At 39.7% G+C, this 27,844-nt stretch overlaps 1 protein-coding gene across 2 annotated transcripts in view; it reads left to right on the top strand.

The window, feature by feature from the left end:
* LOC132328957 (transmembrane protein 263-like) overlaps nt 1-27,844 on the top strand; it is a 200,603-nt gene that overhangs the window by 1,068 nt on the left and 171,691 nt on the right. For both annotated transcript variants that reach the window (XM_059849453.1, XM_059849452.1), the window contains exon 2: nt 12,670-12,760. In XM_059849453.1, the coding sequence (XP_059705436.1) occupies nt 12,691-12,760 (70 nt within the window). In that variant the 5' untranslated portion in view covers nt 12,670-12,690. The remainder of the gene's footprint in view (nt 1-12,669; nt 12,761-27,844) is intronic.

The raw sequence follows: 27,844 nt of genomic DNA, 5'->3' as shown, positions 1-27,844 counted from the left end.
AAGTAGTAATATATAACACTCAGATGTCAGGTTGTATCTTCTGTTGTGTTGGTTAGGAGTCAGTAATGCTGTTGTATTGCTTTTTCTTCACTTTATGTTGTCATATCTCTTTAATTTTCAGACGTGTGACTTTTTAAGTGCTTTTCTCTCAATAATCAGTCTGAAACTTGAGGCACACCAGGCATTCCCTGTCTCCTGAATTTGTCTAGCAGTAAAATAAAAAATGTATTAGCTAGGTTGTAAGATCTTTGAGGCAGAAACTCTATAGGTTTGTCCCAATCCCGATGGAGAAATTTTGCTCAGGCCTTCCTCCAAGCCTCTGAGTTAAGTCGTGTGTTAGAAGTTCATCAGCTTGTGCAGGCGTTGGGTTCTGGGAGGTGCATCTGTGGCAATCACTGGGCTTAACAATTGTCTCTGGGCACCAGGGGCTCTTAAAAATAATATCTGCACAGCTGGTGGGTGAAAGAAAAGGGGCAGCCTTTGTATACATGAAATAAATATATGTAAAAAGAGCGTGTCCTTCTATGCAGTGTGTATTTTGCTGTGCATTTGTACAAAGCCTGATAGTAAAATGTGTATTTTTTTGTTTCTCTCTGAGTGTTTCTTAGTTCTAATAGTGTAGGACAATAAAACGTATGTATTGAGAACGTTATTGATAAACAGCACTATGGCTTAGGGTGATTTGTTGACTTACACTGTAAAACAAAAACCTCAGAGTGCTATCTGAACAGTACATCCAGTTTGAGGTCAAAACTGAAAAGATTTCCTTCCTCTGTTTTATTGCATGCGGAGTAAACAGCTGCTCATTCTTGCTAAGACCATTACTTCTGCTGAATTCCTTTTTTGCTCCAGTAGAGTGGGGAAAGCTCATGGCTATTTAAGATGAGTTCATTCAAAAATAGAACAAAATGTGAGTGGAATCATGTTCTGACTACAAGGAAAGTGAGTGTGTTTGGGGGAAAAGTTGTCAGTTTGTTTTTAACCAATTTTTCAGGTATAAGCACTGTGTAGAGCTTTTCAGTACGAAACGATTCACTTTTTTTCTCAGAGTGGGTAATTTCTTTCAGTGCACATTTCTTCCCATGTGTGCCACCTTTTGCTGTAGGAGTTGCTTCAAGTTTCTTCTAGGTAAGATCATTGCAGATGCGTGATTTAAATTCTTAAGCTGAGGGTGGGGATAATTATCTTTTCATTTAACAAGTGGAATGCATTGAAATGTGCAGTATTGCCACCCCTTTAAAAGGGTAAGGAAAGGAGAAGTGAAGGGAAGGGAGAGGTGTCTGTTTGGTGTGACTTGGATCTGAATCTCTTTTATGGGCCTGCTTGTGAATAGTTCAGTGTGACTTTAAAACAAATAAGTTTAAGGTTTTGATCATTGCAGGGAAGACATCAAAACGAAGCTTTTCAAAAGTCATTGCGTCAGTTTCTCCCCTAATTATTGTTACATCTTGGGAAATACATTTGAGTTTGTGTGTTTCTGGCAGCGTTGGTTTGTTGCTGAGCTCATTGATGCTGTTTAGCATGTTGCTGAGAAGGCAGAGCAGTCAAAAGACAACAGTTTAATGCTAGTGTGTATCAAAATGGTCTGCCTACTTAGGGAAGGGAAGGAGCAGGCAAAGGGAAGTAAGTGGTAACATCAGGGGATGGTCTCTGCTGTAGGAGTGATCCTTTCAGGATCCATTACTAATGCTGACCATTACTGAGGAAACTGAAGCCTGATGTAGTTTATTTTTAAAACAATCAATAAGTATCCTGTTGAAAAGGTAGAGTGAAGTAAAGTAGTATGGCAAAGCAGTGCATTAAAACTTGGTGTTGAAGCTGGACTGGATTCAGGATAGTCTTTATGTGCACTTTATTTCTGTTCCCATGTCCATTGAGCTGTGTCTGTGTGAAGGATGGTATCTCTGGGCTCTTCCAGGCTATGCAAAGTACAAAACTGGTTAAATCCCTTTTCCTGCTTTATAGGACAGGAGTGAGAGGCAAGCAGCTCAGATTGTGTCAGGAGGTGGACCTTTTCTGTGTGTAGTAATAAGTGATACCTTTTGAATATATCAATAAAGTTTGCTTTCCTTCAAGGGCAGATTGTCCTGATGCCAAGGAAATACACCTTTTCAGGCTGCATTAGGAGCCTGGGTGCTGTGCCTGTTCTGTGGGGAGGGCGGTTCCATTTATTAGGGCAGTGGGGAGATAGGCAGGGGTTTGGTTATCAGTCAGCTGCTAATTTCTGTCCCACAACATAGTATATTTCTAGTATTCATCTCTTGTGGCTAAATGCTGGATTTCTCAAGTTGTAGGAAGCACTGGAGAAGGTTCTTGTGCCCTTGCTAACGGAAGCTCTTCATGCTGTATCTTCAATGAGTGAATGAGCTGAGGCATTAGGATAGTTCCTGGTATGGTTCTGCTCTGGTGACTGCTTCTAACACTGCTGCTGTCACTGGGCTAACCTAAATCCAAAATCAGAGAAATGAAAGGCATTGAGAGTGCCAGGTCATATTGAAGTTCTTGTTTGTGAAAGTAAGCTCAAACTGTGATTTAAGTAGCTGGTCCCCTCTTTATGGAAAGGATTCTTCAAAGTAGAATGAGTGAGAGCTTATGGTGCTTTGGCATGTACTCACAGTTAAGTTATGTAGTTTGGGATACGACAAGTGTCATAAATGTGACATTTTACTTCGAGAAACTTAAAGCTATATTTAAGAGAACGAATGTGAACTTACTGCCTATAGTTCTTTTTTTTTTGACTGCCTGTGATAGTGAGTGTTGACAGATAAATTTTAGAGATCAGAATAAGGCAAGATGTTTTGAAGATGCAGTATCAAATTCATGGAAAGATCAAGTAAATATTTTTCTTGCTTGTGTTTACAGACAGCTCTGTTCCTTAAGGATGTCGTGGGTTGTTCTGTCAAAATTATGTATATGTAATCTTTTTTTTTTTTTTACATGTGTCCAATCTTGTTTAGCAGGCCTCTTTATAGTTGAAATGGTAAGTGCTTGGGAAAGGAACAGCTTATAAAATAAGAGACAAGAGTTATTGCTTTCTATAGAGTATATAGTAATATTTTGTTTTCCAAGCACGTAGTCCTAAATATGGTCTAGGAATGAGGAGGAGCGTGAATGTAAGTGATAGAGTAAAAGTTACATAAAGGTACATCGAATATGGAGTACATATTCTGTAGATAATTTTGATTGAAATATTTGCCTGTGATTGGTCACATCTGTTTTTCTTTATTGCTGAACTGCCTTACAAACCTTGTAGTGGTTTTGTTTTCCAATATTTCAGCTGAATTTCAGAGAGATGGGAAAGGGTTGCATACCTTTGAAGTTCTGGGCAAAGGTATATTCTTACATAGATGGCACAAATAGTAGAGCTCTTAAGTTTCTTCAAAAGAATGTTCTGATTGAACTTAGCAAGCGTCACAGAAGTGGCTTGTGCTGGTGCTAGTAAATCTTGGTCTTAATATGTCTGCAGAGCTGCTCAAGGTCTACTGCAATTATTGGGCTTTGATTCATTCTAAAAACATTTTTGAGGGAGAACCTTTGCATCTTACAGATCTTCAAAGTAGAAGGCAGCAGTTACCAAAAGTTATTTCTTGCTGAATGAATTCTTACTAGTGTGTTGCTTGTGTTCATAGCACTCAAGTGTTTTTTCCATCCAATGGCTGTTTGGTTGCTGAGTGTGGTAACTCTGGTTGGACTCTTGTATGCAGCAAGTTGTGACCTTTCTTACTACTTCTTGGAGTGAGTTTGGGAGAAAAAGAGCTCTCTATGGAGCCTGAAATAAAGGGGGTGTTACTGCTGGTAGTGCTTCTGACAGTCAAGTTTTGACTGTGCAGGCTAGGTGTGAAATTGCAGGGCTCAGTACCAGAAGATGTAGCTTTTGTTCTGTAGAGTTAGTAAATATTTCATCTGAAATGTTTCTTCCTTAAAGTACTACAATAAGTGCATAGAATGACAAGGAATACTGATCTTGAAAAGCTCTGATGTGAGTTCAAAACTAATTTGTAAGGAAGGAAATATTTAACTACCTAGCCATGAACAGAATAAATTGAAAAGTTGTGTGATAAATAAATCATAATACAATCTCCTAGCTAATTACCAAATGCAGAAAATGCATTTTGAAATACCTAATGAAATAAAGATGGGAGTAAGTTCTGTCCTGAATAAAATATTTTATATTTATCCTCAATTTCTAGCATCTAAAATTACTTTTGAATGTTTTGAAACAACTTTTTAACTTCAAATGAATTTACAGCTTTTTGTTTTAGTCAAATTTTTCAAAAGGAAATTAAGATTTTTGGCAAGATGACTTGTGTTTCAAACTCTTGCAGTGATGTCTCTTGTGACTCTTGGGGGAGAATGCTCATATTTTTCAAGCTGTATAAATGCTTATGTACTTTGAATTCAAGTCTTATAATAAAAATTCAGATGTTCTCGCTGTAAAAGCTCTTGAAAATTACTAAAATTTCAGCTCATTCAAGCTAAAACAGTAGCAGTGCACTTTTAAGGAAATAAATGCATGGAAATTGAGTCATATGAAACCATAGTTATAGAATTCTGCTTAATGCGTCTTTCCATGAGGTTTTTTGTTGTTATTGTTTTATTTATTATGACCGTACTGAGGATAGTGAAAAGGTTGTTACGTTATCAGTCTCTAGCACGGTTGAGAAAATCTTAATGACCTTTGTCATATATGCCTATATCATTAGGCAAAGGACTTCTCATTTTTCAGACAAATTTCTCATGCTGTCTGCAGCTCCCTAGAGTGACTCTTCCACCTCTTGTTAGGAAAATGGAGAATATTCTTTATGTAGAGTGCATTATCTCATTTGTTCAGGCAGACTAAAACTGGCATTAATCACTAAATCCGTCTGTCAAGGACCAAGCTGGAAAAGTACATTTATAGTGTGTTATAGTATAGTTACAATATGTTATAATATAGTATAGTATGTTAGTTATTCTCTTTGGGCCAGGTCAGTACATGATCAAATGAAATGTGATTTGCTTGGTTTAGATTTTGAAAACCACTCTTACATTTTTTCTGTGCTAACAGTGATGTAGTAGATAAAATCTAGATGGAAAATAAATGGTCGATCAAGACAAAATTCAATACAATAATTAATTCAAAATCCAGAACTGTCTGGTCTGCCACTGAGCAGACTGTATTGGCTGTTTGTTGTATAAATGGTGCTATCCATCCCATACAAAACATGAACATGGAAAGTGTAAACCATCAGTTTACTGGCTTGCTGAATGGAGCAATGACGGTGGTGTCATTAGTACTCTTGAAAATTTATTTATGCCAAATAAACCCTAATTTGGATTACTGACAGTACAAAGTTGTTTTATTGCTGTAAAAATAGGATTTGACTGTTCTGCTGAGAATAGAACTCAATCTTAACTTGGCATTTGCAACATTAAATCATGTTGTCATTGCTTCTCTCCACCAGTCCTGTTGTCAAGACAAAATTAAGTGTTAAAATTGTAGCCTCCCTAATCTGTTTGTCCAAACTCAGGAAAGAGCAAGTAATCTAAGCAATTTTTCTATTCTTTGTTACCGTGTACTTTGAACAAAGTCCTACAATTTTACACTACTGTCATCCTCAGCACTTCTATTTCTGTACCTTCCTTTAGTGTTCCAGGGGATTTATAACTGCAGCTCAAATTCCCCTTGGGCTGAAACCTGGCACAGAAGCTCTCACTATAAGTGAACTTCGTTTTGCAAAATTAAAAGCAAAGCATCAATCAAGAGGCTTTCTTAAACATAGAGGAAAGAAACAAAAAAAAAAAAAAAAGTTGCAGATCAATTTTATTCCCTCTACAGGAAAAATCCAACTGACATTGGAAATCCCAAAAATGTGGATGTGCAATCAATAATGATGGCAGATTCAATGGAATGTTCCTATTGCATTTAGAAAACTCTAAATTAAAGTCTTAATTCCTTAATGTGCTGAAAATTCATTGCTGAAGTAAAAGCTGCAGCTGCAAACTGCCTAACAAAAGTACAGTGATCGTTGTTAACTTGTTCCCAGTGTCTGAGCAGCAGAGAATAAGGAGATGGTTGGGTGGTTATGTGCTTCAGCTGAAGTACTTGTAGGTCCTCAGCTCCCTGGAAAAGGTTGTCATCGTGTTAAACTACCTACACAGTGGCTGGTTGTTTAATTTTTATTTTACTTTAAACAACAGCCCGCCTTTTTTTTTCTGTAGGAATAGAGACCTTATGTAATTTTGTAAAAAGCAGAAATGGCATTGCGAGCCACAAGCCATTTTCAGATATGGAAGATGGAACAATTTAATTTGTTTAAACATGAAATATCCAAGATAAGTTCTGAGAAACTTTATAACAGTGAGAGATAGAGGAGAGATCCCACATTAACAGTGTCATTAGTGATGTCATTTTAGGAAAGCCTGATGAAGGTCAGTTTCATTGTTACTGGATCTGACAAGCCCTTTGGCATCTGAGAACATTCAGCATGTATCATCTCTCACGTGTTTGGAGAAAGTGAAGTTGGGATGAGAAGAGCTGGGGTTTTGATTTTGTGGTGTTAGGAAGGGGCAAAATATGCTGATGTGCTGGAAACTGTGGGTTTTAGTCTTGTGGATTTGAAATAAGTATTCTTTAAACCTGATACCTAAATAGCCAATGCTTTCACTGGGGTACTTTAGCATCCCAAAGCACTTAACAAACTGTCCTGTGTTTGGGGATTACCTCACTTGTTTCTCCACACAAAAAGAAACACTGAGTCTTGTCATTCTTTAGGGGTGCCTCTATGATTTCACTTGACATATATTTGATACTGTATAAAAAAGGCATTGGCCTTGTGCTGGGCAGCTTACAAGGGAAATCACAGATGTGGAGGTATGAAGCCTGGGCTGACACAAATTTTCCTCTGCTTAATTGCTTTATTGGACTTGTGCCTACATAGAATGCCAGGTCTGAAAGTCACTGTTAGGCAGGACAGAGGACATGTGATTTATGCTGGCAGTTGAGGATTTGCATAGAAAGAAGCAAGTCTGACCTTCTGGGCTCTTAAGGAGAGGCTTTAGGAGGAATGAGGCAGTTTCTTACCATGGAAGAAGTAAGATTCTAGGCTCAAGTCCAGAATGTAAATGAATGAAGAATAATTTCAGAAAGGAGAAACTGGAATAAAGTGTTTAGAAGCAAGAATGGGAATATGAAGGTTTACATGAGGATATAAATACCATTTTCACTTGAAAATGCATAGGGAAAGTAGTAGTTAAAGCAGCAGATCTTAGAATTATTTCTAAAGTGTAGTCTCAGAACTGAGAGAGTAAACTTTGCTGAATCCATGACTATGAGCTTTAGATTCCTCCAGCTTCTGTTCTGAAAGGGGAAAAAGATTACTTATAAGTTTGAGTATAAGGGAGAAGAGTATTTACATGGCGTATTTCCAATTTCCTTCTGGTTCTGCTTATGGTTGGGGATTAAAAAATTTTTTTTTGTCTTTTGTGAGTAGAGTAGGAATGGCGAGAAGGAGCAGATTTGTAAGATACACGGTTCTTTGAAGGAAATTTGAAGTTATTTGTCCCAAACATGTTCAATTTCATTAATAATTTTTCACAAGATGTATATAAACATTTTAAAATTTGATTGCCCTCCCTCATAGTTGCCCTCCTTGGACTTTGTTTTGGAGTTTTGTATTTTGCTGCTCATTAACAAAATGAATTCCTGACTCAGTGAACAGTCAATTGACAGACTTCAGTTTAAGATTTATATACCATAATTAATATTATGCTAAGTATAAAAATAGAGTCTAAAAGGCCTAAAAGTGGTGGTGGTGCAGGTAGGATTTTTTGGTTGCTTTGAGATGACTCTTTAGAAAGCTGAGCCATATTGGGTCATTTGCAGTGACAGTCTCATGTTGGAATTGACTTATGAGCAAAATGAGCTGACACTGATCACTTGGTGTTGGGATTGCTCCTGTACTGTGTGGGTATTTTGAGTACTTATTACTCTCCTGAGATTGAGGTAGTATGGCTTTTTTTGTGATTGAGCATGCTGGTATCACTTGTTAGTACAAATGTGGTGATAAATGGAGCTCTTGGTTTCAGTGTCATAAACATAACTCTGTACCTTGTGGAAAATGCTGACCCTGACTGCATTGGAACTTGCTTTCTGTCATGCATGCATTTACTACACCACTTGTAAAATGTACAGCCTTTAAATATACTGAAAATCTGAGTGTATAGCTGAACTTCTGGTCAGGATTATTCTCAAAATATTGTATCCTGTGGAAGAGCATGAGGTATACTCTGAAATGCTTGTCTGCAATTTGTCACACTTGTTTAGTTCAGTACTGGCAGCCCTCTCCATCCATAAATACACAGCCTTCTAGGAAACACGTTATAAATCCACAAACACTAGTTTGCCAGGGCACTGCAGTCCACAGCATTTGGGCTAAACTGCATTGTAAGGTCAGTAGTCATGCAGTGTGATCAGAACAGTTGATTGTATGTTTCTCAGTTTCTGTGAGAACTCCTATAGGATTTTGCTCTTGATCTTTATCATTTGCTGAGGTCATACAAAGCTTTTCAGCTTCCTTAAGACTTCATTGAAACTGTTGGCAGGAACAGAGTGAGCTACCTTGAAATCTCACATCTTTAACTTCATTTTGGAAGGGCAGGTGTTGCCTCTGCTTGAGTTTATTTGTTCAGCTTGGAGATGGTGTTAAAATATGACAAAAATTGCCACTAAGCCTTAATGGTGCTCCTAGTCAAGTACTCATCAAGGGATTGTATGAAGTGCTTGCTTGTTGAGGGCAGGGACTGTCTTTGAAGAGCTAAGAGGTTTTTCTTTGTTATATATTCTTAGGCTCTGTGCCATAACCTAACTTTCTGTAATAATACCTATTTAAGTTTGTGCTTCTCCAGTGGTTCTAGTGAGGAATGGAAACTCATTCCCAATTTAAGAGGCTATACAAACCTAAATAATCAAAAGAATATTGTACAGTAATATCTGCTGATGTTTCTGAACTGTTGATACACCTTTCTGGATCCCAGATGCTCCTGAGGGAGTGTCAAAGCAGAAGCAACCTGTGTACATTCTTTCTGCCACCACTGCAGCGCCAGAGGATTATTATTGAACCTGCAAGCCAGTAACTTACATAGTTGTGTGCATCCCATTGCCCTACTTGTCTGTCATGGATCCTTAAAAATGAAAAAAGAAGACGCAACTGATACCTCATTCTTGAAATGATACTGTTAAAAGAAGGGTTGAGACAAAGTTGTTGGACTCAACCTTAGCATAGTTACAAACCTTCTCAGAAGATAATTTCCTGGATTTTTTTTTTTTTTTTTTGATTGCTATAAATGCCTGTGCTGCTAGAACTGTAGATATGGTAAATGTTCATTACCAAGCTTGCAGCAGATCAAGTGAATTGAACTCAGCAGATGTAACTAAAAAAGCAATGGACATGCTAACACAAGAAAAAAAAAGCTATTGTAAAAAGACTTTGTAATCTTGTTAATGACACCTGTCAGTGTTTGAGCCTTAAATATTACTTCTGGATATGTATATGAGAACCTAGAGATTCATGTACTGTTAACTGTTTCACATTTTCATGAGTGAATCTCAGTACCATGCACACTTATTCACTGGCCTCAGCGATTAGACAGGCATGCTGAAGTCTGATAAACTGATGTTTACAAGACTACTTTCAGAAGCTCTCAGTATCATAGGTGAATATATATATTGTGATATCAGTGAGCTGAGAGTTATTCTGTAGAAAACATTTTGAACTTTATTTTAGGAACTAGGAAATCTCAAGATTGCAAAGTTTCTTGCAAAGCAATAATTGAAAAAATTAAAATTGGGGATTACCTGACATGTCCATGCTTCAGTTTAGACTGTTTTCCTTTTTAACATTAAATTGAGGAAAAAAAAAGTAAATAGTTTTTTTGTTTGGGAAGAATTCTCAAAATCATACAAGAAGTGTATGCCAAGTGCAGTTAAAATATGCTGTGTTATGATTAAGTGGTTTTGAGTAGTGAAAAAAAAATCCTCAAAAATTCTGGTCATTTCTTTTAGATATTCAGCAAGTACTGTAGGAGCAGTAGTCTTGGATTGAGCATTTTTCTTCTGTGGTATTCCAGTAGCAAGTGTTAAAAGTTTTCAGTTGGAGGGAAATTGGTGATGGCAAACAGCATCTCAGCCATGGACTTCATGATGGTCTGTAATGGGCTCTGTTTTTCTCGCAGCTGGATTTGTTAATGCTAGCTTGGTAGAAGGTTGACCTTCAGCTAAGATAAATCTTTGTTTTGGAGTAAGTGTAGTCAGTGATATCCACCATACTGGAGCATTGTATTGCTAGTAAACACCAAGCAGTAGTAGTTCATACGTGAGGAAGAAAAAACCATAATGCCACCACTCACTTTGGGTAGCATTTTGCATCCTCCTTGTATTTATGTATATGACAACAACTGTAACCCAAAGGAGCACCACTTATAATGGGCTGTCATTGGGAGAAGCTACTGACCAGGTTTGTCTCTTAAGAAATTGAGAATACTGACTATCCTGAAGAAGGGAAGACAAAGCTTTTCTTACTGGCTTTTCCTCAGTCCCTGGAGGTTGGATTGTCTCCTTGAGCAGCATATAGCTGGTATGTGCAGATGGCTCTTACTTGTTTTAAGAAATTAAAGCAATTTTATTCCTGTAAACCAGAAAGTACAGGCACAGGATTCACATTCAAGACCCCTTCTAGTTTAGGAGTTCCATAGTTGTGGTTCAGAACATTTCCAAGGCACATATTGGTGCCTCATATCTTACATGTCCACACGTTTTATATGAAAAATGAATCTTCTGATCTGGTATACTGTTGTAGCTTCATCTTCCCTTTTTCTTTTCTCTCTGTGGCACTGATGGGTGGGAAGGAAGTGTCAGTTCACATATTGCCAGTTGGTGTAGAAACTTACTCAAATACATACTTTATATTCAACTTGTTGCTCTTACCCAAATTATTTACATATTCTTAAAATCTGGACCACATCATTTAGCTGATGTGAGGAGATGGTTAGGTCTTGATTACTGGCTCCTGGGATTATTTTTTTTAATTGGACTAAGGCAATTTAACTACTTTCCCATGTGTACCATGTGGTAAACACTTTATTCCCTTTCTGTGATGGCTACTACAAGGCATGACTTAATGTTTGAACTCTTCACTGACCAAAACTGGGCAATGTTGGTACTGTGTGTTTTAAGCAAGGAGAAATAGGTAAATAGCCTAGGTAAAACTTGCATAGTCATGGATGGCAGAAATCTAGATTCTGACCCTGGCACCATCACAGTAGACCTGCACACTTCACCTGGGTGGTCTCTTTTTTCCCTGCTGTAAAACATCTGAAAAGTATGGTGGTACTTTTTGTTTTCATGTCCATTTGGTTGAAAAAAAAAAAAAGGGGAATGGATGAAAATGTGAACTACTTGTGCAAAGGATGGAATTTGACAGGTGTGTTACTTTTCATAATGTGCAAATTGAGGAAAGAGAGAAAGTAGCCAATGCTGTTGAGGGTAACCTCTCAGTCACAGGGTTTGGAAAAAATGAAATGAAATACTGCAACTTTAGGGCCATGAGCCCCTTTTCTTCCTCACTTACAATAATAACATTTTGCAAGCTGTTGATGTACCAGCTGTACTTCTGTAACATTCCAGCTGTGTATGTTAGTACACATTTTAGATAGTTCAGACTACAAACCCAGTCATGTTTTCAAAGTGCACAAAAGCTTCATTTCCTAATGACTGCTAAGTTTGTCATTTTACTCTTCACTGTACTAACATTGCAAAGAAAATTAGTTGTTTTTTTTTTTTTTTTAAGGGAGCCCTCTAGCTATGCCTAGTGTTTACTCTTCTGGAACTTAAAAAAAAAAAGGTTAGTTGGGTGGAAGAAGATGATGGGTTTTTTTCCTCTGATAGTTTGAAACTGAAAAAGCAACTACACTTTTATAGCTCCACATGTCATGAAAATATTGTGTGTGTAAAGTGAGTTCAGCTGCAAATCTTTTAGCTCTGCTCATGTCCTTCCAGCAGTAACATTGCAGGCTCTTTACAGGATCAAGAAGGCTGGAACATGGAAATGCAAAACTTGGGAGAGTAGCCCAGTAGTTTTTCAGGAATGGTTAGTCTGGCATATTACACTTGGAGGCATAAATGGATGTATTGAGCTTGTAGGGGAAAACTTTACAGTCAATGGACCTGCATAGGTTAGAAGATTGTAAGCCAGTTTGCTTTGTTTTCCTTTGAAACAAGTGGCATTTTAGAATCTAGTCTTGATAAAACAAAGAGAAGTTTTTTCCCCAGAAATTCCAGTTGGTGGTGGGTCTGCTGCTATCCTTGATAAATGGAAATTTTAATGTATTATTGCGTTATGTGTTTTGGAAACAGTAATTTAGAAATTGTGCTTTACTGGTTTTCAGTCAATTAAGAAATTAAGATCCTTTGTGTGCTGTCTTGAAAAGTCTTTTCTTTCTTTTTATTTTTTTTTAAGTTTCTCCTTTCTGTAGTTTGACTGCAAACAAATCTCCCAGCTATTTCTTTCTCATCAGCTAAAGTGAGCTTCTTGTGTCCTTACTGGCTGGCATATTCTCTAGTCCTGTAACCATTTTTGTGGTTCCTGTCTGAACTTTCTGCAATTTACCTCCTCTTGCTATTCTGTTCTGCAGGGCCCTAGCTTAGAAACACAGATGGTGGATGATGAAACTGAGACTACAAGTGAAGAATTGCCTCCTCATCTGCGGGAAGAGCCTCCCGAAGGTACAGTGCTGGCACTCAGTATAAACTCTTTGCAATCAATTGAAGAAAATGTTCTGGCCAAGAAGTCTGATTTATCTGTCTGACTTGAGCCTGTATCTGCCTGTTTTCTGAGGGGGATAAAGCTTTGTCAGAGCTGACAGTTTAGCCAATCTCCCAGCCAGAGGTCTAGCCAGCCCCTAAGCCTTCTTTTGCATTCAAAGGAAGGCTTTACCCACTGAGGTGCAGACACAGTTCTGCATTCTCTTTAACAATATGGCTTCTGATTAAAATTGTCCTGCTTGATCATCCTGTGTTCAGGCTTAGGAATAAAATGCTTCCTCTACTGTCTTGTTTGTGATGTTTTGAGTCTTCATTAGGGGAGGCATCCTAAGCAGTCCTCTTTTCTCTCTTTATCCCTCTCTGTAACTTACTGCTATTGAAATTGTCCCCAGCAGAGACTTGTCAAAGTTAGGTATTCTAGTGATTTTGTTTCTTTGCACTGTCTCTCTTGGAAGCCAGTTTAGCCATCTGAGGAGGAGGCAATGAGATGCTGTCCGTCAGCAGGAGGCTCAAAGATGCCAATTTTAATTAAAAACCTTGTTTGCAATGACATGCCCTGGATTTATACAGGGAACAGATTTTTTCCCCCCACTGTGCAAAAGTCACAGACATTGAATATATGCAGCAAAATAAGTGTTACTTTCTTTTGAATAGAAGCTGCTAACATTGCTGCAAGTGATAATACACCCTGAGCTTTGTCTTCAGTTCATTGGCTTCTAAAACACAATCACTCATAATCACTGTGGATGGCTTAAACAGCCCAGAGAGTGCTGAGATCCTTATTAGCAACTTACTGTTAAAATACCATGACAGGTCTCTGGGAAACATAAATGTGTTTTACATTTTTCCTTTAAGAGAAAAGGTGCTGATACAGCATTTATACTGACAGCCATTCTTAAAGTTAATATGATCCAAGTGGATGGTTTTAGGAAGTTGCTGCACCCATCCCTTCTTGTTGAGCATTCTGTTAAAGTTTTCTTATTAAGCTGTTATTTCCTGTTCTGCCGTTTCATATACTTTGTGTTGGCAGTTACGGTATATAGAGGTAAGTGAAAGGTAGGTTTCTTTTGCAACTCTTATAAAGCCAGAAGGAAATAAGTGTGGAGGATGTTGTGATTATTCTATAGATACATGGAGGTTATAATATTAATATTCCCTTTCCCTCCTTTCTTTGTAAGCAATGCCAAGTCAGCATGTAATGACAGTTCATTGAAGTAAGAATTCTAGTCACTAGCTGAAGCTGATGATTACATGAGCCTGGAGACTATATACTGGAATGTAAAACCCATCTTGTCTCAACAGTTTATCAGGAATAGACTTAGATTTTGGACTGTGGCTTTTACTTGTATAATCAAAAGAGCTTTTTTCAATGTGGCTCAGTATTTTTGCAAACTTACTTTTTAAAATGAAAGGAAGTTCTTCTGCCTGCAGCCCTGCTGGTTTGAATGACAATGAAATATGTTGGTGTTAATATTCTACTTCTGTGACTTATTGGTTGGTCTGGGAGAAGTATGTGGTCTGGATATACCCACATGCTGGTGTGAGGAAAAAGAACTGTAGCAGTTGAGCTGATTTGATGAAGCAGTGATACAGTAGATAAAGTCTGAGCTCAGTATGTACATTTTGAATTTACAATGACCTCAAGAGTAGCAAAATAGAAGGGATGTTGAGAGCACATCTAAAACTAGAGTCTGCTTGACAGAAGAAGTGGAAAATTTGTCCTGAAGGAGAGCAATCAGGATTATGCTGAATTTATAGCTGACTTTGGATATTGGTGGAGTTCAGTAACAGAAGTGTTCTTTAGAAGCTGCTGTTGACCAACATAGACTTACCAGAATTACTATAAAGAACATGTAGTTGCAGGAATCATTGCAAATACCTCATGAAAAAAAAAGAACTCTGAAGTTCTTTGACTTAAATACCATTCAGAGTACTATCTTATCTTTGCTGCTCTTCAGATTTCTTGTTTCTTCTGACAGCACTTTCCTAAGTTAAATCAGATGCTTTGCAATACTTGAAACAATGTTGTTGTGACTACTGCAGTCTTGTTTCCTGGGATCTATGAATTGGAGACATGTCTGCTTGCCTTCTAGTAATGAGTGCATAAGGGATGGAAGGTTCTCCAGAGTCTCTCTGTCTAGCACAATCCATTTTTTCCCCAGATTGCATCATAGTAACTTTATTTCCCATCTTGCACAGCATATCTACTGCCTTTCTGAAAGGAGGGGAATTGGAAGCACTGTTCTATGTATGCATTGCAATAAAATAAAACTTTTCCCTTCATGGATTGTCATATTTCTGAACAGTGCTGCACAATGGCCTTCTACAAATAATGGGACAATTTTACATGTCCATCATGTCCATCCTTCCATACCAGTCCACCAACTGATGTGGAATAGCAGATGTTAGTCCCAAGTGTGGTGTGGCAGCCTGGCAGTATTTGAGGCAAGAGAAATGCCAAGACGGAAGCTGGTATCTGTGTATCACCTGAATCTGATTGTTTTGTCTGCTGTTAAATTTAACTTTTTTTGTATTTAACAAAGTCAACAGAGTAAATGAGTTAGAAGTACAGCTCCTGCCGGATCCCGTGCACGGTATTAGATCCCACAAGGAGCTTTTTGCTCGGTGGCGCGGTTGCGTTCCCAGGGCGGCGCTGCTGCGCGGTGCCCGCCGTGAGGAGCGGCGGCCGCGCGGGGGCGCTGCAGGCCCGGCCATGCCGCGGCCGGCCCGAGCCCGCGCTCCGGGCTGCGCTCGCACGTCCCCGCCGCCAGGAGAAAGTGTTCAAAGCTATTCGCTCCTCTCCCCTGAGCTGCCTTGTGGTGGTGTCACGAGGGAAGCTCCCACACTCTGCCGCAAGAAGGCTGTTTATGCCCTAACTATACTTTACCTCTTGACATCGTGATCCATCTGCCAAATTCACGGGGTTTTTTTTATTCTACCTTCATCTTTAGTATCTCTATGATCCTTGTGACATACTTTTTTTATCCCCTCATTTGAAAGGCAGGCACAGGGGAGCAGTAGCAGTTAGCATCTGGAGTGCTGCTGTGCTTAGCACTTCCCAGAGCACGCTGTGTAGGGCAGGTTTGCCATCAGCAGCTGGTGAAGGGCAGTGGGCTCTGCAGAGGAGTGCACTGCTCTAAATGGTATGAACTGCTTCCTTCTTTGCAAGAAATTCACTGTGGCTTATCTGTGCTGCCACGCGTCTGAGCTACTTTCATGTAGATTGTGTGTGATCTTGAATGTTAAATGGAAGTGTGATTGCAGTGGGAGAACTAGATTTAGTTACTCAAGTACAGCAACACCTTGCTGTATCTGTTGCTTCTTTATTCTCCACTTCAGAGTTCTGTTGCTGATCATTTAATACAGTGCAGTGTTAATTGATATGATCACTTCACTTTTCTGTCCTTTTCCATTGAATTAATCAAGAAAAGGGATAGCAATGAAATCTGGTGATTAAATCTTTTTTGACGTTCTCCATTAGGAAACGTCAGTACCTTCTTTGCTGCATGTATATCCCATTTATTACACTAATTTTGGTGGGAAAAGTAGTTTTACTCTGTCAAACTGCTAAAAATGACACATTTCAGGAGTGTCTACTTTGTTGATACTGGGGCATGGCTGTAGTTTGTTTTGGCCATGCATTACTAAGTAGTACTGCATATACTAAAACTCATTTCAAGGTAGTATGGTCTAGTTGCAAAACCTTGCCTCTGGTTAACAGTGATAGTCCCTCTTGGGAGATTACAAACCAGTGCTTTCTTCCGTGGCCTTTAAGTACTAAGAATGAAGATTTTATCAGCCAACCTGCTATGATCAGTTTGGCAATAAGCCTGAGTCTTGTGTCTGAGCCGTCTGCTACCTCTTCTGTAGTTTTCAGACCCAGCAGAGATGTTCCTTCCTTGTTGCAGACAGATTGGGCCTTGTGGAGTAAAGTTTTATTAAAAGCAATGGGTCTTAGCAGCTCCACAGTATATAACAGATCTTGGGAAATTTCCTTTCCAAATAACTGTGGTGTTCTTAATTCAAATTGTTTTACACTTGCTGTGGGTAAAGAATACACAGAGATAGTTACTGTAAATCAGATGATTTGCAGGAGTTTAGAACATAGTATCTTGTGTGAGCCTTATAATCTGCCTCCATGGATGCATGTAGTCTTTGCTGTTTTATATCTTCTGCAGGATAATTCTATATTGCATGCTTCTGCAGGAAGCTTTAGGACTCCTTATCCACAGTTTGAGAATCTCCAATCCAAAGAATCTGGGAGTTTTGTGGATTGCTCATTCAGGATTGAGTTTCGCTATCAACATTTGACCTAGATTTGTATGGATTGAACTAAAATCAAGTACAATTGTGTTTTGGTTGAGGTACTACCATCCATTTGAAATGCCTGAAGTTAATTAAACTGTTAACTTCATGTTGGTGTATTCACTTATAAGAATATGACAGTTTATTGAAACCAGCAGATGCCAGAGGAACATGCCTTTTCAGGTATTTAATCTGTGATGAGACCTTCAGCTGAAGTCTATGATACAGGTGTTTAATTTCAAAAAGGTATATGCCTATAAACAGATCTAGTTTTGATGAATGGGTGGCACTTTTCCAGTTATTGTTGGGCCAAATGTCTGCTGCAGCAATTGCTATACCAAGATTTAAATTATACAAACTTTATCTGTACTGTTTTGTATTTTCTTATTGCAAGTTATATTTAGTATGTCTGTCTCCCAGCTGCCCATATCCAAAGAACCTCAAAGAAATGACCTTGGAAAACGAGGCAGTTAATAGCAGTTCAATTTCCTTTCAGTACCAAGCTTTCTGCTAAATTAGGTTGCTTTTTGTGGTGTAAAGTAACTTTAAAAAGTTGTCTGTGTGCCTTAGTGTTGTGTATTACATACTTAGGGAAGTATGTGTGTACGTAGTCTACCAGACCAGTATCTTGAAGTTCTGTGAAGCTGGCAGATGCAAAGCTGTGGTATCTACTAGCCCTCCTCTACTTTCCTGAGTCAAACCACTCTTCAGTGTGCTGCCTCATAACGCCCCACAGTCAAATCCTTCCACAGAGGACCTCTTTAAATGATCTGCTTTTTTTTTCTAATTGCCAGTCAGCCTGGATTGACCTCTGCAGTTCTGTGGTCATGTAACAGAAGCAAAAGACTGGGAAAGGGACAGCTATAATCTATCCCAGGAGTGTGGCCTGGCAGCCAGAAGGGCCAACAATGCCCTGGGGTGCATCAGGGACAGCATCACGAACCGGGCAAGGGAGGGGATTGTCCCATTCTGTTCTGGCACAACCCAAGTTCTGTGTGCAGTTTTGGGCACCACAATGTAAGAAAGACATTTAACTATTAGAGAGCATCCAAAGAAGGGCCATGAGAATGATGAAGGGCCTGGAGGGAAGCCGTATGAGGGGAGGCTGAGGTCACTTGGTTCCTTCAGCTTGGAGAAGACTGAGGGGAGATGTCATCGCAGGCTGCAGCTTCATTGTGAGTGGAGAAGGAGGGGCAGACACTGAATCAGGGGAAGTTTGCATTGGGTATGGAAAAGGTGCTTCCCCCAGAGCATGGCTGGGCACTGGAACAGGCTCCCCAGAGAACTCGTCCCAGCACCAAGCCTGACAGAGTTCAAGAGGTGTCTGAACAGTGCTCTCAGGCACATGGTGTGATTCTTGAGCTTGTCCTATGCAGGGCCAGGAGCTGTACTTTGATGATCTTTGCGTCCCTTCCAACCCAGGATATTCTATGATTCTTAACTCTGTGGCTTAACTGGGGCTCTAGTCAAGTAGTTTGGCCTTCCTTGAACCACAGTATTATTTGTGTATGAAACAGAAATTACTATTCTTCTTTATAAATGAGGATGGTGAAAAAGCAAACTGTAAGGTTTTGGGCTTTTATAGGTGGCAGATACTTGAAAATTGAATCAGAAATTGTGATCGTAATGTGTAAATAATAAAACACTTTGCCTGATACATAACTTGTCCATTTCTCTCTTTATTTTTTTTTTTCATCTTTTTGAGTCCTCAAAAAGGTGATTGGACTTGTCAGATAACCTTAAACAGAAAGGCAGATTTCTTAAAAAGCAGGAAAAGAAATTAGCAGTGAGGCTGTCTGTTCTTTGGAACTGGGACTTTATGTACCTGGCATGTCCTCTCATCTGTAAAAGCATTTCCTGAGCTACTTCTGTAAATGCCCTGAGGCTGAAGAGCAACGTTTCAGTATCATCTGTCTCTGAGGCACAATTCCTTTCAGCAGTGCTCTTCTGTTGGCCAAACCAGTTCTTGTTTCTGCAAAAGCAATGACCTGTAGTGTCAGCTCAGTCTTGTGCACAAAGTCTGGCTTCGTATTTCTGTTAGATTATAAAACACTTTCATATCCTTCAAAAGTTCTAATGTGTTTCTATTAAATTTATCATCATTGTTTTAGTGAAGCTGGGGCTCTTCTTTATATTCTCCATTGGCTATATTGGCTTATTCATGCTTTATTTAATTTAGTTCTCTGGGGGAAATTGACAATCTGAAATGTGATTAATAAACAGTGACTGTGTGTACCCCTTTCTCCCTCTCTCAGACCCCACCCATCTGTATTCCTCTTGGTGTATGCTTTTTGCTGACAACAGGCATCTTCCATTAAGCAGCTATGTTACATTGTCTTCTACAAATAGCATGAAAGCTATTTAAATTGGTTTTATTCCACTTCTCCCTATGTCCTATCCTTCCCTCTCCACTATTTTCATATGATTTAATGAGAGGTTTCTTTGACAGCTCAGCATCCCTTTTTTCTAGCCTACTCCATGCCCTGCAAATCATTCTGTCACTAAATGTTGTATGTGTGCACAGCATATGCTGTTAAGGGCAGCATAAATAGCCTCCAAGTGCCTGGTGGATTGCAGAAGAAAGGTTCTCATAACTTAAGTGTGGGAAACCTCTTATCATTGGATCTTGTAATACAATGATATTGTGCAATGTGTGAGTAGCCATCTGGTTTTCCCTGAGGGTCTTTGCCCATAGGATGGGGCAACAGTAGTTTTACCATTTGCCTGGAGACAGTAGCTGTAAGAAAAGTGTGAGATCCAAATGAAAAGATACTTCAGTGTGAAAGGTCAGTGGGAAGCCTCTGTCAGAAGATACATCTTGGTCAATTGCTAGTGAATGTGTTTTTTTTCTAGCAATAGCGGTTTGTACTGTGTATCTTAGTACCTGGCTGAAGTGGCAGACATTTGTCACTGTTTTTATGCTGGTTAGAGAGATATGAAAGGGTGTAAAAGAATATATGTTCTTTTACTATGTATTTTTTATTTAAGGGGGCAAATACATTAACGAAAAGATGCAGACAATTGTTCTTAAATAAATGTTATGGCTTAACCTGAGTCAGCAGCCAAGGCCCACACAGCTGCTCGCTCACTCACTCACTCACGAGTGGGCTTGCAGAAGGAATCAGAAGGATAAAAGTTAGAAAACTCCTGTGTTGAGATAAAGACAGTTTAATAGGGGAAACAAAAGCTGTGCATGCTAGCAAAGCAAAAAATGGAATTAATTTACTGTTTCCCATGAGCAGACAGATGCTCACCCATCCCCAGGAGAGCAAGGCCCTGGGAAGACAAATATAATCGCTCCAAAAATCCCCCACTTTGTTCTTCTTCCCTGCATTTTATATGCTGAGCATGATGCCATATGGTCTGGAATATCCCTTTGGTCCGCTGGGGTCACCTGTCCTGGCTTTGTCCTCTCAACCTCCCATGCGCCCCCAGTTCCCTCACCACTGTGGCAGTATGAAAACCAGAAGATACTTTGGCTTTTCTGTGTAAGTCTTGCTTAGCAATAATAAAAACATCTCTATATTATCATCACTGTTTTCAGCACAAATCCAGAACATAGCCCCATGCCAGCTGCTGTGAAGAAAATTAACTCTACCCCAGCCAAAAGCAGCACAATCAATCTTTCAGGCTTGTAGTTATCATCCTGTTTGAAAGCTGAAAAAGGAAGCAGTTCCTGCTTGTTCCTAATGGACTAAAAGAAGAGTCAAGTAAGTCTCGCTTTTACATATAGCTACAGTCTGAAGTACTAAATAAGAATGAGTAATGCAGTAAATCCAGGTCAGGAGTGAAATTGAATCAATATATCAGTGTGTTAACAATGATGATATCTTGAACTGCTAAACTATCAGAGTATTATAGCAGGCAATTAAATCATAAGGTCGGTACATGAGGCTGTTAATTCTGCCTCAGAACCGAGTGAAATGCCCAGTTAACATTTCATAAACATCTGTAGTCTCAGCCTGGCTGCCTGCCTTGATTTCAGCTGTTTGTGAACAATTTGAACCACTACTTTGATTACCAGTATGATTGCAAAATTGCATCAATCTGGCCTCTTCTGGACTTACCAGTTTGGATCACAAAAACCAATCTGATTCCGAGGAATAGTGTTTTTTTCAAGGCTGTTTATGAAATTCTGAATGAGCTGTAAAGTGAGGGGTTTTGTGTCAGTTTGCTCACCCTCTAGGATAATATTCTAGGAGAAAATAATCTAATTTGAAACTGGGTGGAATTCTAGAGCAATTTTTACAGAAAATGGTCTTGCGCTAGTATGGGCATGTGTAATTCTCTCTCTTCTTTATTTTCTGAACACACTGAAGACCAATGCATGTTCCTTATTAATGTTTTGGATTATTAAACTATTGTGATGCATTTCTTTGGCATATTATGGGGAATCTGTCCTCTTTCTATCTATCTGATTCTTATGTGGTTAGAGAATTTATCTAAGGCTGCATTTTGTCTCCTATTATGCTCTCTCTCTCTACCAGTAACATACTACTGGTTTTAAGTTTTGCCCGAAGTATGTAATACTCAGGAGGACATACCTGCTCTAAAAAGTTTAGGTGGCTTTATAATTTTGGATCTCGTATTATGAAAAATGAATGTATTTTTCTAGTTGGCATCCAAAAGGAAGTAAGTATTCTTTATATAAAATATTGCATCTGTTTTGCAAATAATGCTAAAAATTTGGCCATAATATTTCTGTGAATTGTGAGAGGGCCTTAGCATATGGGATTGTTAAATGAGTGTATTGGAATATTGTTACAGTTGAAAGAACTGATTTATAGTATTGAACTATAACTTACTTTATTTATTAGCAAATGAGACCTCATTTTTACAGTTAGGCATTTACCTAATGAATACTAGTTCATCCATTTAGGATTCTAAGGAACGAGCAATGTTGTTGACCTCTGTTTTTACCTTTCCAAAACTCAAATTTTACTGTAAAGGTATAATCAAAATAATAAAGGTTCTGTCCTGTGCAGAAGTTCTAAGCCAAAACTGTTTGTTTCCTTCCTCTTTCCCCATCCTCCCAAATTCTCTGGAGATTTGTGTGTGGTAGTGATGTGTTCTGGCCTTTTTGGGTAGGTTGGGTTTTTTTATTTGTTTGTTTTCTCCTAAAAAGGGGAGAGGTTTCCCCTGTATCTCTTGGATACAGAAGTGGGATAATTCTATGTGAACTCATTCTCTTTGGCTGAGCCAGTTGTCTGTGTGTATCTAGTACTGGAAAGTGTAATTTTGTAAAAGACCGGTGCCTCCCACTCCCCCCTACAAAAGCCAAAGAACAAACCTCCAAGATTTAATTGCTTCTACAATATGTTAAAGTTAGGGCTTACTTTGGGAAATGCAAATTGAGACTCCAAGTTTGGTTTAGTGTTTTTATAGCTCGAGAATGTTACTGTTACTGTTGTTGCAGTATTTTATTCCTAGCATCTTGAGAGTTTTTTTTTCTCTCTAAATGTTAGGCTCAATTGATCAGGGAAGTGGGTAAATTCTTCCAGTCTATGGATCTTGAACTTTTACATTGAAAAAGGATAAAAAATCATTTTTACTAAGTTTGATTTTTGTCTAAGAATCTACTTTACATTATAGCGAGAAATCTGTTTTCTGTGATATCAGGAGATATTTAAAAGATTGTGACTACCTGAACCCAGCTCTAATTAAAAAACAGTTTGGTCACTGGCTTAATCTTAACACGTGCTCACACAGCTTCTGAAGGAGGTATTCTGCATTCAGCTCTGGGTGCAGGTTACCAGTTTCACCCCAGTGTATGGCCAGGTGTGCCTGGGTGCCAGCACAAAAGCTGCTGAGTGCCTATGGAGACATAATGCCTCTGTCTGGAGTGGGCGTAACTGGAGTGAGTGAACCTTCACATCATTCCCACGATCCAGAGACTGAAGGATAGCTTGTCCAACCGAGTAGTACCTGTTGTGTGCCTGTGAGCTTGTATGGAATGCAAGGACAGGCTTGGGGTTCTGTGTGCGCTGCAGAGCTCGCCTGGCTTTTTCCTTGTTCTAGCGAGGAAGAGATGCAGCCACAGGCATCTCTTAAAACCTCTTCTGTGATAATATACAAGAGTTCAGCTCTTGATGTTCTGTTTCTAGCAACTTCAGTGTATAGCACAGTGATTAAGACAGTGAGGAAAGCAGAGGGATCTTGGCTTTTACTCCTCCTGGGTCTGATCCAAGTAGCATTAATATGACATGAGACGTTTTGTTGGTATTTGATTAACTGGGAGGCTTGTTCTTGTTTTGTGTGACACATTGTAAGTTAACCACCCGGCATGCCGACATGTGCGATTAAAAACAAACACTTAAAACTAAATTGAGGAGCCGGCTGCCAAGCGTGCAGCAGGGTGGGGGCTGGCGCAGCCTGCCCTGCACGGCTCCACGGGGACAGGCCTCACCCGCTGCTCACCTGAGCTTGCGTCGGCACCTTCCCAGCTCACTGCTGTATTGCCGATATTTGTTCCAAAACATTTTATTCAGCTGTCTCGAGCAGTTAAAACACTCCCGACGAAATGTGGGAACGGCAAATGGCAGCTTAGAGCCGCGTTGCTCAAGCAGCCCGCCCTCGGTGACGGCCGCTGTGTCTGGGGGCTGTGGGCGCCTGCGGGCGGCGCGGTGTCGCTCGGCGCGGAGCGGGGCTGCCCTGCGGCCGCCGCCCAGCAGGGGGCTGCCGAGGGCCGCCCGCCCGCCCCGGGCCCGGCGGCAGCCGCGGCGCTGCCGCTTTTATCCCAGCGCGCGATTGCACTTGCGGTTTTCCTCAGCTTAAATTCCGGGACAGCAAGAATGGGTCTGGGCTTATTTCATAATTAACTAATTAATTTCACAAATAAGACGTGGAGAGTAACAAAGCTTATATTCCCTTGTCATTGCCTTCTTTATTACAAGATTTTTAACCTCATCTCCTTGTTAGGGTCCTTGCTGTGGAAACAATTCCTCCTTTCTCGGTCAGGAGCAGGCTGTTTTTAGAGGTAGTGTTACCCAGACAGGGAGCTGGGTTTATGGTACTAAGCATCAAAGGAGTGAAAGCCATGGCATGCACAGTGGTTGTTGAAGTCTTGCTAACCTTTGGCTTTATTTTCAGACCTGAAATGAGCTTTCCCAGTGTAAACGAGAAACCTTCTGCTGATTCAATGGGCACTTTCAATTCCACTTAAAGCAAAATGTGCCCTCTGACCTGTGCACAGATGCTTGTAAAAACTCACAAATCCTCTTGAGTGGAACTGCTGACCTACGATTCCGTGGCGTTGGGTGGCCTGGGAGGGCCCTTGTTAGCGCCTCCTGGAAGGGACCGTGCTGCCAGAGGTGCGGGAGGGGAGCGCTCCTACACCTGGCAGGGCGCGGGGCTGTGGTTGCTTCAGCACACGGCTCCTGTGGCTGTAGCAGGGCTGTTCTTGTCAGCTGAAAGCTTTTGTTCCAGGTTGTATGTAGAATTGTTCCTGAAGTAGAGTAGTTCCTTAATTGATTATTGACTCTGTTAGAAAGTATTTTGGTGAAGGGCTAAGCAGACCTTGTATAAAGCTATTTTGTTCTTCTGCAATATCAGTATCTGCTTTCTTTTCATTTGAGGCAAATACCAGGGGAAAAAATACCTTTAAACGTACCTGCTAATTCCCAAGTTGAGATTTTAAGCCTTTTGTGTGTAATGATTTTTTTCCCCCAGAGGAACAAATTTTATGCTTGCAGATCAAGGACTGACTAGATTAGAGGGGAAACAGCAGCAGCAAGAGAGCTGCTGGGGACACACACACACACATACACACACACACACACACACACACACTCATTTTCCTGCTGCTGTCATGAATTACAGCCAAGACCAGAAATCTGTAAAGACACTTAAAGTGTGGAGCAAATAAGAGTGTTTCCAAATAGTTGGAGTCATGACATACCAGCAGTTCTTTTAAATGTCCTGTGAATTTATAGTAGCTTCTGGCTAAAAACTATTTTCAGAGTACTAAAGCAGAGTGTTTTTTCACCTGACTTCTTCTTGCAGCACAAAAAAATTGAGAGCTTCAGATGGAGATAAGGAGGGTTTTGCAAGGACAGCTTGGAAAAAATATTCTGACAGCCTCTCAGAAGGACCTAGTTGGAGCCCATTAGTAGTCATAGGTTTGATTTGAGATCATGAGAAAGCTTTTAGCTCAGAGAAGCCAACCATCCCCTGCCCTCACTTTGTCCTGAACAAGCTCTTGTTCTCAGATGATGACTTGAGCTACATTGCTTCTCTCTGCTACACTGGAAAATGGAACTGTGAGTAATGAGTTGACAGCAAAGCAAATCTTCAACCTTTCTTGGAGTACCTAGGATATTTTTGGGCCACTACAACTGATAAATAGGGAAAGGGTAGTCTTTGAATTGCACAGCACCTTTTAACTTCTGATGTAGTTCTTGTTGCTAAAACTTGTCAGAATTTTCCTTTCAGATGTCCAGCCCTCAGATTCTGACATCCATCTCTGTTGGGCAACTGGAGTTTCACAGCCTTTAAAGGGTGGGTTTGAGGGGTGCAAGCCTCACTCCATGTATTTTTCCATTTTTTGAGTGCTGAGTTTGGAATGGGCACTATTTGAGCTTAAAGCTGTCTTCATTGTTACATGCAGGGCAAGATATCCTACATTGCTAGAGAAAACAATGTGATGTTGAACACTAAAGCAATAAATACTTGCACAGCTGAGTGACTTTAGGACAAGGAGGGAGGAAGCATAGGAAGGGAAGAAGGAGGTAAGTAAACTGACTCTGGTGAAGGTCTTGACAAGAACGTAATAATCTTAAATGAGATTTGTCCCCAGCAGACACTGAAGACATCCTGACCTTTTTTAACTCTGATTTATTCATCATGGGAATGGATTTTGTACCTCATCTACTCTGTGACTGATGGGCAGGAGTAATTTCTCTCTCAATACAGAAGAGTACACTGTGGTAGACTCCATTTGCCACATTGACAGGACCAGAATGCCATCAGCCACAGAGTTGGCTTAAGAAATATTTTCCTTTTCAGTCTTGCACTCTTAATGTGTGCCTAGTATATGTGTAATGGTAGGATGGGGGAAAGGCTACTGAATTGTATGAAAGTTGAGTCATGAATTTCCTCTGCTATCTGAGATCTTCTCAGGTCACAAGGAAAAGGACTATCTATGGCTTTACTTAAAAGAATTCAAAGAAGAAAAAAAAAAAAAAGCAGTGGAGAAAATTTCACACACACCCCCAATCCAATTTATGCTCTTTCTCCTGTAACATAATTTTATGAATCTTTGCTTGCAAATACGGTCCTTCTATATGTAGATTCTTTAATGACCGTGATCTCCATATCCTGAGTTTGCTCTGTATGACTGTCTTGTCATGTGGATGTCATTGAAAGTAGTAGTGGTCAGTCCTTTAGAAGGGGCAGTTATATCTTTTGTTTCAAAATACTGGAGACAGATAATTTTTCACTACTTTTTCTTGCAGGTAGCATTGGGGCAAGAGTGGGAAATAAAAGAAATGAGATGGCAGGATAATAACCTGTCAATCAATACCTGCTAAGTGTCTTTGGAGAGGCAATAAAATATATTCAGGAGCTCAGCCAGCATGTCATTCATTCAGAGAGAATACTGTGTGGCAGAAACCTGCAGGACTTGAGGGGTTTTAAGAACGTTTGCGCAGCTGGGCAGCAAGTCATTGTTTCTCTGATATGTTTGGAGTTCTGTTCCTGGCTGATTTGGGACTTGCTTGGGATCTCAGCTTCTTCATTCAGAAGTCTTTAAAACTTCTGAATGAAATGTAAGGCAGGTATAAAACTGTTGCACAAAACCTGTGGTATCTGAGGAAGTTTGCCTGTGTTTTCTGGAAGTTTCTTGAAGTAGAGGCATGTTTATAGTGATTTAAGAAATTAAAATTAATAATAGGTTGATATTTTTTCCCTTTAATCTTTTTCCGGGGTTACTCTGGTCTGGTTGGTTGCAGAGGACACTTCAGTGAACTAACTTAAGAGGGCAGTAGGGGCAAACAGGTCAAGTAGTCAGCTTGAAACAAAATCTTTGTGTTACCTTCCTCATTTCTAGGGATTTTTCTCTAATGACACATGCATTGAATGTAACTAGTAGTGTCTGAAAAAGACTGATCTTATTCTCTTTATCTCAGCAAATCAAAGCTTGTAGCATGTTAATTTCACAGGACCCTCTAAGTCTCAGCTGCATCTTCTGAGGCTGACTGCTCCTTATCAATGTCTGCTGTACTATTATTAAAAATAGAAAACTTTTACATACTAGGAAATGAATATAGAAATGCCATCTAGTATACTGGACTTCATACTGAAATTAATGGAGGACATGTGGGATTTTTTTCTTTTTTTTGTAATTCATCTATAATTATAAGGGAGCCTCCTTTTATCTGTCTAAATAAGCCTTTGCAGAATATGAAAATTCTACCGCTGAATTTAGCACTTGCCTATTACATGATAAACAGTGCCTTGGTATTTGACAGCTGCATGATAAAAGCCTTGGTATTTGCAGAAGAATGAGGATGCTTGCCAGGATGGGATGATTTAATTTCTTCACACTCTTTGCTGCTACTGGACATCTGACTTTTTTTCCCCTTTTATCTTTAGTGATTCTTTCCTTCTTTCACTTTGAAAAGATAATCTGCCACTGCCTCTTTGCTTTCATGGCTGTTTGCTGACCTTTAGCAAGCCCTGTAAGCATTCAGCCAGGTTGTAGGATTTGTACACTTTTTAACTAATAAGGAAGTTACAGAGCTG

Source organism: Haemorhous mexicanus, chromosome 6 (assembly GCF_027477595.1).
Source record: "Haemorhous mexicanus isolate bHaeMex1 chromosome 6, bHaeMex1.pri, whole genome shotgun sequence".
NCBI lineage: Eukaryota > Metazoa > Chordata > Aves > Passeriformes > Fringillidae > Haemorhous > Haemorhous mexicanus.
Note: the sequence above shows the minus strand (reverse complement) of the source record. Positions and strands in the feature narration are given on the sequence as shown.